At 40.4% G+C, this 18,867-nt stretch overlaps 2 protein-coding genes across 3 annotated transcripts in view; one reads left to right on the plus strand and one right to left on the minus strand.

The window, feature by feature from the left end:
* The window catches only part of CLCA2 (chloride channel accessory 2), a 40,774-nt gene extending 37,346 nt beyond the window's left edge, over positions 1 to 3,428 (minus strand). For both annotated transcript variants that reach the window (XM_036446609.2, XM_036446608.2), the window contains exons 1-2: positions 3,081 to 3,428; positions 2,050 to 2,187 (exon numbers count right to left, since the gene is read on the minus strand). In XM_036446609.2, the coding sequence (XP_036302502.1) occupies positions 2,050 to 2,187; positions 3,081 to 3,266 (324 nt within the window). In that variant the 5' untranslated portion in view covers positions 3,267 to 3,428. The remainder of the gene's footprint in view (positions 1 to 2,049; positions 2,188 to 3,080) is intronic.
* An 8,612-nt stretch (positions 3,429 to 12,040) lies between these two features.
* The window catches only part of ODF2L (outer dense fiber of sperm tails 2 like), a 38,484-nt gene continuing 31,657 nt past the window's right edge, over positions 12,041 to 18,867 (plus strand). The window contains exon 1 of the mRNA XM_036446682.1: positions 12,041 to 12,226. The gene's annotated coding sequence lies outside the window, so the exon portion shown is untranslated. The remainder of the gene's footprint in view (positions 12,227 to 18,867) is intronic.

Below are 18,867 nucleotides of genomic sequence, written 5' to 3' on the forward strand. Positions count from 1 at the left end.
CAACAACATGGATAGACCTGGAAGGCATTATGCTAAGTGAAAGAAGTCAAAAAGAAAGACAACTACTGCATGATTTCACTTTTATGTGGAATCTAAAAAACCAGACTTATAGCAAACAGATCATTGGTTGTCAGAGGACAGGGGTGTTGGGATGTGGAAATGGATAAAGGGGATCAAGGTATAAACTTTCAGATATAAAACATGTCATGGGGATACAAGGCAACACCCACAAAAAAGCAACAGTTGTCATGCCCTTGTCATTTGGACAAAATCTCATTCCTATTTCCTGAAATTTGTCCTGAAGCAAAAGAAAAAGTGCTTTGCATAGGATAGAATACTCAGGCTGTTCAGGATTAACCTTTTACCTTGTAGACCATAGTAACCCAGCGCAGGCCTACTATTCCTAACCCTTTCTCTCCTCCCCTCTTTTCTACCTACATGAAACTAGATTCATAGGAATCACCTTGCTTGTCCTTGAGTCCTCCATAGTGCTTAGAACGTATACTGTGCATAATTATTATCCACTAAGTGTTGCCTTAATTGATATTATGAGGTTAAAGAAATTGGTATCCAACAGATATAGGAACAGCTTTCAACGACTATTATTTTCTTTAATCTTTCTGTTCAGTCATATTCTCATTTTTTCTTTAGTTGTTTATTTCTTCATTGGGATCAGGAATACTACCTGGTTTGGGGTTGATTATCTCCAATACTTCTTTGTTCCACAGATGGCAAAACTGGTTAATGCAATCTGTATAGGAAGCTAGAGGCAACATAGCTTAGTGCAAAGAACATGGGTTTGGGAATCAAATTGTGGCTCTGAAATTTGCTAGCTGTTTGACTTGGAACAAAATCCTTAATTTATTTGAGCCTGGGTTTCCCAATTTGTGATAACAGCAACCAATTTTAGGGTGTGGGGGAATTAAACAATATATTTGTGTAGAATTCCTGGCACTTAGTTGCATCTTAAAAAAACAGCAGCTCTCTTTCCAGTTTATCCCAGGTCCTCCATCTCTCATACCTCCATGCTCAAGAATTGCAAAATGCTTTCCTCTGGTCATAAATCAAATGCTTATGAGAGCCTCTGTAACCTCTTCAGGACGCTGAGGTGCCTATCTAGATTGTATACCATTCCATTATGGAGAGAGTAACTTCAAAAAAGGGCTAAGAATTAAAACAGGCTTCATAGCAATGACACAAATGAGCAGAGGGGAAATGATGGCATATGTCCCAGTCCTGTTTGAGCTGTAGTTACAGATCTCCAACCCACTCCATTGCTGGAGCCCTGAGCTACATTTTCAATACCTCTGCTTCTGTGCCTACTGGCAGTGCCATGGCTCTTGTTCACAATAACTTCAGTGATTTACCAGATTTACTTACCATTTATTTATAGCATGCACACCAGTATGAGCCAGGCATCATTATAGATTTTTAACTATAATTTATAAATTATCAGAGTCCTTTGAAGATTAAATTCTTTTTTTTTTGGTTGGAAAAGAGGAAATAGCCACACACCCCTTCTCCCCACTTTCTGCCTTCCTTCTTATCAACATACTACTTGAAAGCTGTCCTAGATATGAGGTAAAGTGAAATTTTCCTAACTTACACTTTGGCAGAAGACGGTCATATTTTCATGTGCATGGGTGGCCAATGTTTCTCTATGGACATGCATGTTTACTGCCCTGACATATTATAAAGATAGCCATAATTGGAATTGTTCCCTTTACAGCTCAGACTCAGTAGATAAAGCTAGGTTTTGGTCCTTAACCAGAAATTTCAGGAAATATTCTGTAGGTTACAAAGTAAGGAAATCTGAGAGGCTACTTGAGCAATGGCATTTTGCTCACCTTTTAGCACAAAATTTGTACTCCTTTATTAAATATCTATATATTTTGTGGTTAACAATCTTCCCAAAATGTCATTTGCATATTAATATCAATGATTTGTTTTTGCTTAAGTTCTCACTTTTAAAGTTTGAACACAGTATATTTCGATTGTTTCACCCTTCCACCCTTGATTGAAGCTCATTTAATGAAACTGAATTCTTACCTTTTCATATGATTCTTGTTTAACTTTGCTATAATTATTAGCTTTCCATGTGGCAGGAATTAAAATCTTTACACTTCTGAAAAATACTCTTTTCTTGGTAGCATTGAACAGGTAAAAAGAAGCTTCAGTTACCATTTCCTATAACCAAATAAAAGGAAAGCTTGTTTTATCCTTTATCATTATAAGTTCTTTATGTTTGAGTTTGCTGGTCACAAATAATGGAAATATTTTGAAGGAGCCCATTTCTATTAGAGACAGCATTAGGCTGTGCCAACTTAGGGACAAACTAAAGTTAGATGGTTGTCTGAAAGAGATTTTTAGGAGAGTAATTAGGTGTCTGGGCTTGCCTATGTAATTTTCCAACTTTGTGAAAGGCTTTTAAGGTTTTACCAAACAAATCCTTTTCATGTTACACCTGTGGGCATGTTCAAGACCACACCTTATAAATGTTACTAATTTCACTAAAGCATCAATGAAAGGAGGCTCATGAGTAATAGAGTTGTGATCCTTCCTGATTGTAAGACGAAAATAGTCAATTAGAGAGCATTCGGGTAAAAAGAAATATTTTTTTGCTCTTCGGCACTCCATCCAGACTACCACTCTTTCTGTCTGAGGATTCTCACCCTCAGGAGGGAATCCAACCACATGATTTTAATAAGCATGAAACCATGCTTATTTATCAGTCAAACATCTGGTCTTTGTTGCCACAGTACTTATTTCTTAAGTTGCTACCCCAAAACAGTCATGCAGGAACACAAAAACGCTAAAATTAGTAGTAATCAACAACAACAACAAAAAAGAGGACTAGATCAACAGTGGGTGAACTGAGACTCCACAGAATTAGGTGAACACACTGGCATGCCCATAATTATAACTAAAGCTTGGTGCAATCTTTCAGAAACACTGCTCTCTTTGCGGCTCAAATTACAAATCAAACAGGTTTGTTAGCTCCTTACAGAAGGCTATGGGATAATGAATTTGACATAATGTCCTAATGGGATAATGAATTTGACATAATATTTGCCACTCACCTTGATATTTGGGATGAGGTTCTGATTCTCAGACACCTGAGGGTTGATTGCAATGAGTAACCCGTCATACCCGTTGTCTCGAAGCTGCACTCCAGCTCCCAGGAGTAGGAGTTCTGGACTTAGAGCCACCAGGAGAGTTGCAATCTTCAGGGAGCCAACAGTACCTGCTTTGTCCCTGTGGGTCATGTTGTAGAGAAGCCTCCGACTGGTTCACTCACACTGGTCCTGCTAGATGCATGGTGCCAGGTGACAGGGCAAAATAGTTTCCTTCTGAACTTGAAGGTCCTAGAACGTGTAGTGGAGGAGGTGCCTTCTTTGCCAAATCAAGGGGTGGACCTATCTGAGACCTGCCTCTGCAAGTCCTTTTTCTCTAGGCAATGCCGCACGTGCCTGTTCTGTGGCTGAGCTTTCTCCTGAATCATAGTTGGGCAATAAATCTTCCACCTCAGATTCATTTTATATTTCTCTGAAGGAAGGGGAAAATAAGACAAAAGGAGCTCGAAAGAGAGAGGCCTGAGTGGCTGGGCTGGAAATGAGAAACTCTGGATTGTTCAATCCACTTTCTCTAGAAACACAACATCTATAATGATTTTCCTCTCCTTATCCTTGACAGCCTTCTCCATCCATCCTCGCAACTACTTCCCCACTGCACTCCAGTCATATTTTGTTTGTTGTTAAGATTCCTTTGTCTGGTTATTTTGAAGATTTAGAAATCCATCCTGCAGCCCTGTGCCCAGGGCCTTGGGTCAGATAGTCTGGGCAAGCTCTCAGCTAATGGCTGGGGGAGGGTATCAGGTATCCCCCCAGGGAGCGCCAAGTGCCGGGAACTTGGATGCCTGAGCAGACCGCAGAGGCATGTCCCTCTGCCCTGGCTGCCTTCTTCCCTCAGAAGCTGAGGAAAGAATGAATTTCTCCTTCAGCAACTCTCTCCTTGAAGGCAAGACTCTGTCTCCGTCAGCCCTCCATTTCTCCAGTACCTATTATAGGTTCTGGATTGAAGTAGGCCTCTCAACTATTTTATGAGTGATCAGTAATGCCTGATCATTACAGAATGCTTTAGAGTTTGCAAATGAACACACTTCAGTATAAATTCCCTGATGCAGGTAAAGTTTTTACTTTTTCAACGAAGGCACCGAGTCTCATGGGGATTATGAAAATTAGCCAATGGGGTAAAAACTAGTATTTATTGTGCGATGGGTCTTATTGCTCCAACATTATGGCAAAACTCAGGCTCAGAAAACTAAGTAACTTGTGCAAGGTTGTAAACGTGTTGTCATAGTGCAAGAACGAGACCAACTGACTTTAAATTCCTTTTTTTTTTTTTTTTTTTTTTTTACTATATCAATCATGGTTCACTCATGTTCTCAAGAAACTAGAAATGAAATGTGAAGAACTGTAATGCACTGCTTCTCACCTGTTTTGCTTCCAATTCCAGTTCTGGCCCAGAGCTCCCTAACTTTCAAACCCCCTTTTTCATAGCATCAGACCCCTCTCCTTTGAAGCATGTTTATGGTCATGATGTCACATGTATACTGTGCGGTTGGTTGTCTGCTTCCTGCTGAAGGGCATGTGAGAGGGGAGACTCTGTTTTGATCACTACCTCCTCAGCACCTAGCTCAGTAAACTCACAGTGAATATGTGTTGACAGAATAAATTGAGTCAGGAGAAGTAAATAAAAGCCAGGTTACGAAGGAGCCATGAGTTGTAGTGTGACAATACTCCCCCTGCTTCTTATTTGATGGTATCCCTTCCAGAAGGTGTCTTTTCTTCTTGTTCCCTCTTGCAGAGGCTCTTTGGTACTGGTGCTCCCCTGGGTGTGGAGGGGAATGGAATGTCACTGGTCATCGCTTGCTGCCAAAGTTGCTCACTCTGCAGCTCAGAAGTCAGCTTAGCTGCTGATTATCTTCAGTGGCTAATTCCCAGCTGTGGGTTTTTCCTGCTCGCTTACTGTGTCTGCAGAATGGAAATCCACAGGTGTGGCAAGGCCAAAGGCATTACCTCTAACTGTGACTCAATGAATGGAACAATACTCTTTATTTTCAACTTTCCTTGGCAGTTTATTTCCTTATGCCAATCTCTCGTGACTTCAAGAAAACATTATTATTAAGAAATATGCTTAAAAATTCAACTCATAAGCCACACTGTGGAAGTAGCTTTTGGCCAAGAATAAGGGAAGAGTTCCTTCTTGTCAACATCACAACTTGTATAAGTAGTTCACTGGTTCAGGGGTCATTGAGGATTGAGTCTTCTTCACTTATTCTTTAAAAAAAATTTTTTTTTTTTATTGATTTGAGAGAGGATCAGAGATGGAGAGATAGAAGCATCAATGATGACAGAGAATCACTGATTGGCTGTCTCCTGCATGCCCCCGACTGGGGATTCAACCTGCAACCCAGGCATGTGCCTTGACCTCCTGGTTCATAGGTTGAGAAGCTCAAACACTGAGCCATGTCAGCCGCGCTCTTCACTTATTGACAGTTATAATGGCTCCCCTAGAATGTGGGTGTGAGAATATTGGCAATAGCGTGCATGCAGCTTTAAAAGGAACAGACATAAGTGAACAATCTTGTTCAACTCCACCTGGGTTGAAACCTAAACAAGCTACACAGGCCTTGCTTACCCTGGGTGGAGACATTCATTCCTGTCTATCTGCTCTTTGCTTTCTTGGTTCGGGAACCCAATCCCCAGGTCTGGCCACTTGACTGTATTCCACTTTCATCGCGTGTCCCTTCCAAGATTCCCAGTCACTGATCTATTCCCTGGGAGAGTCATGTTCACTCCTAAAAGCCTGTTCCCACCACCTCTCTTCTGACCTACCCTCAGAACCCTTCTTTGCTGTCAGCAACCAGGCCTGCTGAGCATCTCTTCTTCCTGCCTTCTCCTGTGGCCAGGCTGACCCTGCAGGGGAAAACTGACTTGACTAAGTGACTTAAGAGTCATTCCTGAGCAGAGTATCACTTCTGATAAAGTATGACTTTGAGAACAGAAAGAACAATGTATCCTTTCATTCAAAAAAATATTCACACCCTAGATCCAAATGCTCATGTCCTTAGATTTTATGATATCAAAGAAATGAAATATGCCCAAAGTGAAAAAAAATGGGAACACAATGCTAAGCATTTATTCAATGTTGTAAAAACTATAGGAATTTGCTCTGTTCTCATCTGATTTCAAGAAAATAAGTTATTCAATTTCAGTAACTAAGGAATCTAAAGCACATCTTTGTTCATTCTTGGATGGTGCAGTTCAACCTGTTCCCAAAAGGCCACTCTGTCTGTTTCTTTTTATAGAGTCTGCTGGTGGAGACCCACAAGCAAAGTGAGTAAAATATGTACCCGGTGTCAGAGAACCCAGGCGATTTCACATCCTGAGGAATAAAAAAAAAAAAAGCCGTGGATTTTTACCTCTCAGGCCTTTGTTACAGTTCTTGCAGCAATCCCACTCCGAAGAGGAGGGGAGAGGACTACACGATTTATGGCCACTTTAGTTTTTGAAATAAATAAAAATGGAAGTGAGACAAACTGTTCAGACTAAGAATCTAAAAACCGAAGTTTGCCAAGGACCCAGAAGGCACATTTCATGCCTTCCTTACCGGTTTTCTTCATCCATTTTATGAAGCTTCAGTTACCTGTAGTCAACTTCGGTCTGAAAATGTTAAATGAAAAATGGCAAAAATAATAAACGAATACGTTTTAAGCTCTGAGCAGCGTGATGAAATCTCAGGCCTTCCCGCTCCTGCCCGCCCAGGTGGTGAATCAGCCCTTTGTCCAGCGTTCTCACGCTGTGTACTCTACCTGCCCTCCAGTCACTGAGGAGCCATCTTGGTTTCAGGCTGATTGTCACAGTATCGCTGTGCGTGTGTTCAAGTAACCTGTATTTTACTTAAGAATGGTCCCACAATGGCAAGAGTAGTGAGTCTGGCAGTCTGGATATGCCAAAGAGAAGCCATGAAGCGCTTCCTTTAAGTGAAAAGGTGAGCACAGTACAGTAAGATATCTTGAGAGACCACAGTCACATTATTTTGATTACAGTATAGTGTTACAGTCATTCTATTTTATCGTTATTGTTAATCTCTTATAATGTCTAATTTATAAGTTAAACTTTATCACAGATATGCAAGGATAGGAAAAAACAAACAAACACCCAGTATACTTAAGGTGCAGTACTGTTCCCCGTTTCAGACATTCCCTGGAGGGCTTTGCTGCACCCTGTGGGTAGAGGGGACTACTGTATGCATTTTCAAAGCAGAGGAGTGAAGTGCATGGTCCAGATGGGGCCCAGGAAGCGTTTTGTGTTTCCCCACTCACCACAGTGCCAAAGCATGGAGTGCTTACACTTCGTTTCTAGGTTCTTGAATTCTCCCCATGCAGCCTTTTACCTCCATGCCTGGGCTATAAAGCCTCCTCCTCGCCCTCACTGTGGCAATAACTCTGCAGATGACTTTGTACATTAAAAAAACCAAAAAACAACAACAAAAAAAACCCTCCAAAGTTTGCCAAAATCAATGGGAAACAAGAACTACTTTTAATGATAAGCCAATAAAAGAAAATGTGGAATATTCCTCATTTGCCAAATGGGCATAAAACTGCCTCCTATAAAATCCTTTATCTGTTACATCATGTCGAGATAAGGTGTCATCATTATTCCTATCATCATGTTGCAGAGAGAAAAAGAAAGAGAAAGTAGAAATGCAAGGGAACTTTTTTAAAGAGGTGAAAAATAACCAGGGAGACCCAGAGATCAATAAATGAAAGCAGAAGCACAGAATTTGAGCTCTGTTTGCCTAGTCTCCCCTCCTGTTTTCTTCCTGCTCTGATTCTGACCTCAGTGTCTCTGAAGCTCAGAGGTTCTTCCAGAATTCCCTGCTGCCCTGACTCCACCCACAAAGGGCATCAGGTCTTTTGGGTTTCCTTCCTCTCCTCTGCTACTGCTGAGACTCCATTTAACCACACAAAGCAGAAAGCAACTGCAACACGTTGAAAGATCTGGCAATTGGGGCATTAGGGCTTCCCCTTCTGTTCTTGGGGTGCAGGTACCTGGAGCTCTGAATTTCCAGAAAAAAAAAACTCCAGACAAAATCATTCTGCAGGAGCTTCCCTCCATGAGTGCTATTTAGAGTAGTATTTTAAAAGTATTTTTAAAATTTTAGAGAGAGGAAGTGAGAGAGAGAGAAAGAGAAACATGGATTTGTTGTTTCACTTATTTATGCATTCATTGGTTGCTTCCAGAGATCAAACTTGCAACCTTGGTGTATGAGGACAGCACCCCAAGCAACTGAGCAACCAAGTCAGGGCTTATATTTGAGTCGAGTTTTAATATTTCTCAGAATCACCTGTTCAGATGCAGATTTTGACTGGTGAGGCCAATATGGTGCAGGTTTACCAAACTCCCAGGTGCTGGTCCTTGAGCCACACAGTTGGAGTGTCTATCAGAAGGACTCCCAGGGAACATTCAGGGAGGTACTTGGTGATTACAGCCCTTTCACCAGAAAGCAGCAGTCTTTGTAGACTTTAAGTATATTTTTTAAACTGTCCTCCCCTGTAGGCTTGATTACCCCCAACTGCCCTCCCTTGTAGGCCTGGTCCCTCCCAACTGCCCTCCCTGCTGGCCATCTTGTGGTGGCCATCTTGTGTCCACATGGGGGCAGTATCTTGGACCACATGGGGGCAGCCATCTTGTGTGTTGGAGTAATGGTCAATCTGCATATTACTCTTTTATTAGATAGGATAGAGGCCTGGTACATGGATGGGGGCCAGCTGGTTTTCCCTGAAGGGTGTCCTGGATCAGGGTGGGGGTTCCCTTGGGGCATGGGGTGGCTTGGGCGAGGGACCTGTGTTGGTTTGCTGCATGGCCATGCCCCCTGGTGACCCAAGCAGAAGCCCTGGTATCTGGGCTTTATTTATCTTCTACAGTTGATACTTTGTAGCCTTAAGCAGATGCCTTTGCCAGCCATGGTGTGTGGAAAGCTTGCCAGAGAAACCCAAGCCTCCCTCCTTGGCAGCAACCATCTTTGGTTAATTTGCATATCTGTTCCTAATTGGCTGGTGGACATGGCTTGCGGGTGTAGCGGAGTGATGGTTAATTTGCATATTACTCTTTTATTAGATAGGCTTTTTTCTTCATATTTGACACTTGGGTGGGCATCATTTTCTTGAAGTGTTTAGCTCTCAAATTAATTTCTAGTTATATTAATCAATTTTAAAACAATATAAGAATAAAATAGTGTCTATACTCTCTATGAGCACATAGCATCTTTATGTCATGAGACTTAAATCTCTTACATTATATTCTTAAGGCCTTTAATACCTAATCAGAGCCAAACAATAATATATTTAAAAAAGAAAATTGCATACCCATGCATCATTTTTGTTGTTGTTGTTCAGCCAGTAAATATCCAGAGAATTAAATATTGAGCTTAACATATAAGGATAAAGCAGTGTTCTTTTATGATACTCCAGGCTCAGCAGCAATCTGCTTGCAATATGATGAGAGAACCCAGCTTCTGCTACATGGAGGAAAAAAAACCACCCAGCTGAACCCTGACTGAATATCTGATCCACAGAACCATAAATAAAATTTGTTGTTTTACACCACTAAGTTTGTTAAAATAAAATGAAAACATATTGAAAAAACACATGTAATTCAGATAATGAGGGATTAACCCTATGAAAATTTAGGGTTCTGGTACCTCAAATTTAGGTTTTCTTGGGTTCAATGGTCTGAGACATATTAGTTTGTCCTTTCAAAATGAAAACTATTTCACTTGTCATCCCCTTAGCTCATGGCTTTGGCTAGGGTCACTCACACAGGTACATTCGATAAGAACATGGTTGGGTCTGGAAAGTTAATGGCTCCCATGTCTGGCACTGCAGGTGAGTGGCTTAAATAGCTGGGATCTGGCTGCATTTTGCTCTACAACAAGATAATCAGATGATTTCTTATATGGTACCTGGATTCCAAAAGGAAAGCAGAACCTGCTAAGTCTCTTGATTGGCATTTTTGGATGGGCTGGAATGAATTATTGCTCATTTTAATAACTGAAGAATAAGGGGTCTTTAGAAAAATTCATATCCAATCAGCTTTCAGGAAAAGATTAGATTTAGAGGATGAGGAATCCCATATTTACTTGGACAATTTGGTTAAAATAGTTAATTTGTGAATCTTATGAAATCTTTTTGAGATTTTGTGAATGTTTCCTCTGCCATTTTAAAAAAGTAGTTTTCATAAGATTAGCCTTTTATATTTGCAATTATTATTTTTTAACTTTATTGTTGAAAGTATTATGTCCCCTTTTTTTCTCCACTGACCCCTTCTAGCCCCCCTGAGGCCTTTACCACATTATTGTCTGTGTCCAAGGGTTATGCATATACATATACAAATTCTTAGGTTAATCTCTTCCCACCTCCACCTTCCCTCTGCGATGCAACAGTCTAATCCAGGGGTCTTCAAACTATGGCCCGCGGGCCACATGCGGCCCGCAGAGGAGTCTGATCCGGCCCGCCAGGTTTTTTGGGCAGTGAGCGCAGCCGAGGTGTTACAGTAGGAATTAGTATTGGGTCGGCAACTAAGTAATTGCGGATTTTTTAAAGAAAATCAAAGACAATTTTTTCATGGAACTGATTAACAGCTGAATAGCCAACTATCAAATAACAAAATTTGTTTTACATTTGTACTACGTCTGCAAACCTAAAAATTCAACTGAAGCCATATATGTGTGGTACCCGCAATTACGTAGTTGCCGACCCAATACTATAGTCCGGCCCTCCAGTTCATATAGTCCGGCCCTCCAGCTCTCTGAGGGACCGCGATCTGGCCCCCACTTTAAAAAGTTTGAGGACCCCTGGTCTAATCCATGCTTCTACGTCTCTATACTCTATCAGTATTACATGATTTTATTCATATGTGGAATCCAATTAGCAAAATAAACTAATGAACAAAATATACCCAGAGGCATATAATTATTTTTCTAATTGTGATGATTAGCAAGGTTAGCTAGAATCCTAGATTAGTGGTAGAAAGGCCCTCAGAATTATGTATTTTGCCCCAACTCGACTGACTTTATTTTTATTTTACTTTTTGTGATAAACCTGGCCCAGAGAAGTTAGTTAACTTTTCATTAATGAGAGAGTACTTATATCTCCAGTCCCTAGTGCTTTTACCAGTTGCATATATGAAAGTTGTATTTATTATGAATAAACTTGTAATTCTCGTGAATTTTTGGCTGCTGGGAAAAAATATGTTGCTGGAATAATCAATGGAAAATATTTTTTTGTGTGTAATCAATAATGAGCAATACCACAGTTAAACTGCTCAGCTGATAGTTGTTCTATTTGTGAATATGATGTCATACATTCTTAACATGAATTTTAAGTTTAAGTGTTAGATAAAGTTTTATACTTTTCCAAATAAAATCTGGCTTGCTTGTTCTGGTGTTTATAAACCATAGCAGCTGATTGTGGCACAGTTAGACTTTGAGGCGTGAAGGCTTCTTGGGAATGTACATAAAGTGTTTTCTCATTTAACTGAAGAAAACAGAGGCCCAAAGAGTGGCTCTTTGTCTCGGTTAACAATTCCACATATTTAAAATGAGATGTCTTCCAGTGGTGGTTGCTTTGGCTTTTCCAAATCTTCCTTTTAACAAGCAAAAACGGGGCACTTTCAGGCCAACCAGAAAATTCGGAATCTGTAAGCCTTCTTTCCCATTCTGGTTGAGTTCAGGTAAGTTGTTATTGAAAGTCTTACCTTCCATAAAACAAAAGACTGGGGGGCGGAGGGGAAGGGCAGAGTGTTTAAACTGAGAAGCATCAAAGAGACAAAGAGCCGCTGCTCCCGGGCCCCGCCCTTCACTCCTGCCAATAGCAACCGGCGCCGGCGTCCCTTTTCCTGCGCTTGGCCAATGGGCTGCGCCGGCAGCGGGCCTGACGGAAGGGGCGGGGCGGGGCGGGGCGGCGGTTGCCACGGAAGCCACAGGCTGGTAACTAGCTGGGCTTTGGTCCCTCTGAGCCTCAGCGGGCACAGTTCCACCGCCAGCGGTTCTAGGAGCTCGCCTGCTTCCGCTCAGGTCCTCGCCTTCCTTCCTAGCTTTCACCTGCTGCACTGCCCCTGCGACCTGCCCCCTCCCCGTCGACCGGGTCTGGAGAGCACAGGTACCCCAGCCCGGTTTCCCCAACGTTCGCGGAGCCACCCTCTGGGACCCCTCTCATCTCAGGGCGGCGGGATGACGTCACGGCGACGTGATGACGCAGCGGTGGGGGCGTAGGCGCGCTGGTCCGGGAGGGAAGCTTGAGTTTGCAAGGCGGGTGGGCGATTGCTCTGGCGGGGGTTTGGGGTTCTGGGACCCTGAGCTGAGCCCGCCCTCTGCTCCCCCAGGCTGGCAGCCTGTGCTGGGAGAAGGCCGGGAGGCTTGTCCTAGGAAGGGTGTGGTCCCTGGGACAGAGCCCTGGAGGGGCTGGCCCGGCTTGGAGGGATTTCTTTAAGGAACAGCCTCTTAGTCTGGCGGCTGACTTTTAAACGCCCGCCTTGTGACGTAGCAGACCGTAGGTGCATAGTGGGCCCGGGGCTCTGGGCGTGAGAAACACTCCTGGAAGCCTCGGGAAGTAGTTCCTTCTCCAGGGTCCTATGTTCCAGGCTCTGGGAAAGCCCTTCAGGTGTGTGGCCTTAGGCAGGTGGGTTAATGGTTCCTGTGTCAGTGTCCTCTTCTGTAGAAGGAGGACGACAGCCACTTTGGAGTGGTGGTCATGCAGGAGATTAAACCGGCGCCAGGTTTTAAGTCAGGTGGTTAGTGAGTGGTGCTGCTTGTTGGCTGAGAAACCAGAGGTGGCCGGTGCTGGGAATGGAAGTCTGTTGAGGAGACAGTTTCCCTATAGCCTCAGGCATAGTGAGGGGTCAGGTGGTTTTGTATGAATTACTTGGAGTAGTCTTAAGCACCACTGGGTTCATTGTAGTTACAGGAACAACCGCAGAGAGCCTATTTGCTTTTAAAATTAGTTTGGTTTCCTTCTGCTTGCAATAAAAAATGCCATGGTCATGTTTGTAAATCTTTAACATCTAAGTGTCCTTTTTTTTCCTTCTCTCTCTTTCCTTTATTTTTGCAATTGAAGTGTATTAATAACGTAGTTTTGTATCCCAAACACCCAAAGGTATGAGAAAATGGCTTTGTTTGTATTATTATTAATCATTGTGCTTGGTCTGTACAAATGATGTAACCCAAAAATTTGGCTATAGCAATGAGGTTGACATAACATCTATCGACTGGGCACAATTCTTTTGGAAGTCAGTAATTGTTTTCCCCTGGGCTCTAGTTTAGTAGTAGTCAGTTTATGACTATGTTGAGGATGATTTGTAATAGTCCTGCAAAGAATAGGTTTCAAAAATTGTTTTAAAGGTAGAGTTGGTTCTATAACAGATGACTCAGGGCTGCAAATAATTTCAGGAATGGTTATTGATTGACTCGGGATGATTATTTTTAAAAAATGAACATTTAAAGGGAAGACTGGGTGGGAAAGCAGTCCCAACAGAATGAGACAAAGAGGTCCTCAATAAAACAAACATAAAAATCCTCGCCTGTAAGTGCTTCAACTTTATTTTGTTTGAACCTCACCACAGCTTTGGCTGACAAATGTTAGTCTCATTTTATCTGGGTCGTCAAGGAATGGTTAAATTACATTCTGTCCTGTACTCCGTTTGAAAAGGAAGAAATAGTACTTTTAAAAGATTTTCTTCAGTCTGGTCTAAGTTAATTTTGGTAGTTAAAGCTATCATTTTATAAAACGTGGAGCAATTGATTCAGATAGTTATGGGTAAATGAGGTGTTATATTTGATCACTTTTTTCTGTACTGATCTCTTGCTATTCTGGCATTCTAATTCTAATCCCTTTGCTGTTCTTCATGTTTTTACCACCAGTGGAAACAACTTCTGACTTCTTCAAACATTTTTATAGAGAAAGAATGTTGAAATTTCATCTCTCTGAGACCCTAATAACCAGTTTCATTGCTTCTGTTCTCCTCCCTTTCATATGCCTAATTCCATTCTCCAAAATACCACTGGGTTTGTCTTTTAAAGATGCACTTCTGATCTCTCATTCCCCTGTTTAAAATTATTTGATGGTTTATTTTAACCTTTAGGAAAAAATTCAAGCTCTTGAGTTTGGCATGCAGTTACTGTTTTCATCTTTTGCCACTTGTCCTTGCAATTCATGTTCCCTCATGATTCCTTGCTTTTGTTGGAACTTTGCTCTCTACCTGGAATGACTTTTGCTGTTCTGTGTTGCCAACCGCAAACTGTTTGCAGGATTCAACTGGGTTCCACCTCCTCTAGAAAGTCTCCCAGGATCCTGCCAGTTGGTGTTGGGTATCCTCCTCCATGTTCTCATGGTATCCCATGAGTTCCCTGTCACAGCCTGTAGCACACTGGAGCTTAGTGGTCTGCTCACTGTCTGCACTCTCTTTAGATTGTATGCTCTCCCTTCAAGGAGCCCAATCTTATTCATCCTTCATTTCCTTGTACAGAATATATATATATTTTAATATAAACAGAATTTATAATACTAGTGTTGTTAAAACCTGACTGGATTAAGGCAGGTTTGTATGTTAATTTGTGCTGTGTAGATTCTTATTTTTATTAATATTTTAGGATCTTATGGCTTTGGTTGAACACTGAGTTCTACCACTTCCTTATTTGTATCTTGGGCAAGCTATTTAACTTTCCTAAAACTTTTTTTTTCATATGTAGCTTTTAGAAATTAATAGCAATCTGATTAGGTGAGATGATGTGTATAAGGTCAGTCAGTGCTCCATTAATAAATGACAGAAATTGTCCTGGTATTGAAGAAATGGAAAATGCTTTCTGTTTATCTGACTTTACTTGGTATTAGACAATGTCTGAACAACTTTGGGCCATTATTCTACCAGATAATTGGGTTTTATATGGGGCTCCTTTCTTTTCAAAACTGTTCCCATTGGAGAACTAAATTTTTTGATCACCCTAACATATATTAGATCCTAACCTATGACCTTCAGTGTGCTAAGTAATTTTTAGGGCACAAGGTGATGAATATGACATTAGTTCCTACAGATTTAGTAGCAAGTTAAAAGAAAACAATAATATGAGCATTTATGGAGCAATTAAATTCTAAACTATGGTTCTGAAATACTATTAGATGTTTAGGATTCTTGGTGGTTTGGAGCAATCAGGGATATTTTGGAAAGGAGGAGGGATGGACCTTGAAGTAATAATCCAGTATTTACAAATCAGTCTCTCTTGATGTCAACTTTTCTCCTATATTATCAATTCTGCAACCCTTTTATATTTAAACTAGATGCCCCTTGCAGGAAGACACCTGCAATAGGGCTTCCTGTTGCAGTCTCCGCTGCCCCACCAGCCTCTCTCCCTTCTCCCCCGCCCCAGCGGATTCCCTTCCTTCTGTGCCGCCCCACTTACTTGCTTCTCTGCAGCTTCATCCTTTCTGCAGCACTTGGCTTCCTTCTATGCTGTCTTCAATCTTTCCTCTGGCCTGGATATGCAAATTAACCACCATCTTGGTTGGGTTAATTTGCATACTCACCCTGATTGACTGGTGGGCGTGGCTTGTGAGTGTAGTGAAGGTGTGGTCAATTGGTCAGTTTGCATGTTTCTCTTTTATCAGAGAGGACTAGAGACCCAGTGCACGAATTCATGCACAGATGGCATCTGGCTGGCCCAGCCCCAATCAGGGCAGATCAGGGCTGGGCCTGTCGGGAGGAGGAGACAACAGGAGGTTGGCTGGCCAGCCCATCCCGATCAGCAGATCAGGGCCAGGTCGGCTGTGGGGAGGGGCCGTGGGCAGTTGGCCCGCAGTCCTCACTCCCAATTGGGCTGGCAGTGGGTGTCATAGCGACGAGTGGTTCTGGTTGCTGGCTTTTTATATGTATAGATTATTTATTGGACAGAGGAGTTAGGTAATTATTTACAGTCATGTTTGACATAATGAAATTTCAGTCAACATTGGACCCCAGATACAATGTTGGTCCCATAAGATTATAATGGAGCTGAAAATTTCCTGTCATCTAGTGATACTATAGGCATCTTAATGTTGGAGCACAACACATTACGTGTTTGTGATGATGCTGGTGAAACGGACCTGCTGTGCTGTCATTTACATAAAAGCATAACACATACAATGTTGTATAGTAGATAATATGTGATAATAAATGACTATGTTATTGGTTTATATATTCACTGTACTACAACTTTTATTATTTTTATTTTTATTTTTATTTTAGAGTGTACTCTTTCTACTTATAAAAAAAATTTGCTGTAAAAGAGTATGCCATGTTATGCCAGCAGCAGCCTCATACATCTATTTACCATGTTTCTTGATTATATCAGTTCTTTTGTGTTTGATATAATCTCATATTGTTTTGTACAGTAACATGCTGTTCAGGTTTGTAGCCTAAGAGCAATGGACTCTACCGTATAGTCTAGATGTGTAGTAGGCTATACCATCTAGGTTTGTGTAAGTGCTCTCTATGATGTTCACACAACAATAAAATTACCAAAAGCATTTCTCAGAATATATCCCCATCATTGAGTGGTGCATGAATGTATCTAAGTTAAATTCTCTGTATCAGAAAAAAAAAAAAAATTTTTTTTTTCTATTTATAGTAGTCTTTACTCATAAGATCAGTTTTCTTCTTTGGGTTATTTTTTACTCTGCCTATTTTCAAATTTCTTATACATTTTTTTTTTTCATTATAGAGTCTAAAAAGACCTACAATTATTTCTCTAGTAAACTTTTGGCTAGTGTCTAGAATAGTGAGAGAAAGGAGCAGCTTTCCTGTATCTATTTTGTGTTCCTTGTTGAATATTTCATAGTGAATTTTCTGTAGAAGCTTTGTGTGCCTTTGTTTGAAGCCAATGGGAGCTACATTTCCAAGAATTAATGTTTGACCAAAAAAACAAAAAAACAAAAAAACAAACAAAAACAATCTGCAAGATTAATACGCTTTTTTTTTTCTTTTTCACCAGAGAAATTAGTTTTAAACGCATATTTGTCTGCAGATGGTTAGTTTAGTTAGAACAATCTAGGTGCTAAGGAAGGTCTCATGGACTGTGATCTCGCTTTTTTTCTGACCATGGCCAGCATCACAGTCCCTGAACAGCCATCCCTCAAATGTTTGTTACTGGCCAAAATGGAACATAGTTTAGTGAATGTAGCTGGATCAGCTAAACCCATGACCACTCCTGGAAAAAGTTTTAAGAACATGCCTTTTTGGTAGAGGACTGGTAAAGTCATTTCTGTATAGGAAATTTAATTCTTTAAACATGAAAAATATTTTAAAATTACTAATCTTTAGGGATTTGATCATTAAGTATATGTGCAGAATATGTGTCTTTGTTTCACCACAAGTTGTTCAAAAGTATTCTTTATACATTTGTCAATTGGCAGTATATTCTACAAAATTGGCAGTATATTCTACATTTTCTTTTGAAACATCTGCTTTTCCATACAAAATATATTTGGGCCACTATGATGATAGCATTTTTAATGAAGATAGAACTTTTTATGCTAAAGAAAATTACTACATTGTTGTTCAGCACACATGTTTTTGGTTATAGTATTGTCACAACACAAAAATAGTGGAGTGCCTTGGAACCTCTCAACAATTTTTATCCTGGAAAATACTTCTAGATTGTAAGACTGTGATTGTTGATGATTTCAGTGGAAATATCTGAGATTTGACTTATATTTTTCATGTTTTGAGGAATCAGTAATGAAGATAACCATTTTAATGTTGGGCTAAAAGTCACTCTAAAATCCTTATTTTTACAATGTTTTAATTTTATTTGTTTACCTTTTAAAATGACACAATTACTTTTATAGGTGATAAAGCAGAAAAATGTTGTATGATTTTATCTTGTGATAAAACTTTTAGAAAAATTATCTAAGTAGCTGTCAGTAGCCAACAAAACCATGTAAAAACTCATTAAAAATACTAGGTTTTCCAGTTAATAATACGGATTTTTTTTAATCATAAGATGGAGTTACACATATGATGATACATGCGATTTGGTATATATGCTATTTTGTGAATTGACAGCGAGCTTCAAAACTTCATATGTCAAATTTGCTGAAGGTGTTAACATAGGTATTTTTACACTTAAAAATGAATTTTGTACCCCCCCAAAAAGAGCAATTGTTGGAAATTTTAATTCATTACTTTATTTTGAAGAAAAGTGCTGCTGAAAGTTGTCATATATTTCGGGAAGCTTGTGATGAACATGCTCCATCTCAAGATACTTGTGAACACTGGTTTAAACGCTTTAAAAGTGATGATTTCAATGTGAAAGACGAATGTCCAGGCCAACTGAAAAAGTTTGAAGACCAACAATAACAAGCATTATTGAATGAAGATGTAGGTCAAACTCAAAAACAACTTGCAAAAAGATAAAATTTTGCTCAGTAAACAATTTCTGATTATTTACAAGCAATGGGAAAGATTTTAAAGGTAGGAAAGTGGGTGCCACATCAACTAAATGAAAGACAAATGGAAAACTGAAGTCATCAGTGAAATGTTGCTTCAGTGGCACAAAAGAAAGTCTTTTTTGCATTGAATTGTGACTGGCGATGAAAAGTAGATTTATTTTGAGAATCCCAAATGCACAAAATCATGGGTTGATCCAACCCAAAATCATTGCGTTGAACTATCAACATTGACTGCAAGGCCAAATCGCTTCAGCAAGACGACAGTGCTCTGCATTTGGTTGGATCAGGAAGGTGTGGTGTATTATGAGCTTTTAAAACCAGGT

Source organism: Pipistrellus kuhlii, unplaced genomic scaffold (assembly GCF_014108245.1).
Source record: "Pipistrellus kuhlii isolate mPipKuh1 unplaced genomic scaffold, mPipKuh1.p scaffold_m20_p_2, whole genome shotgun sequence".
NCBI lineage: Eukaryota > Metazoa > Chordata > Mammalia > Chiroptera > Vespertilionidae > Pipistrellus > Pipistrellus kuhlii.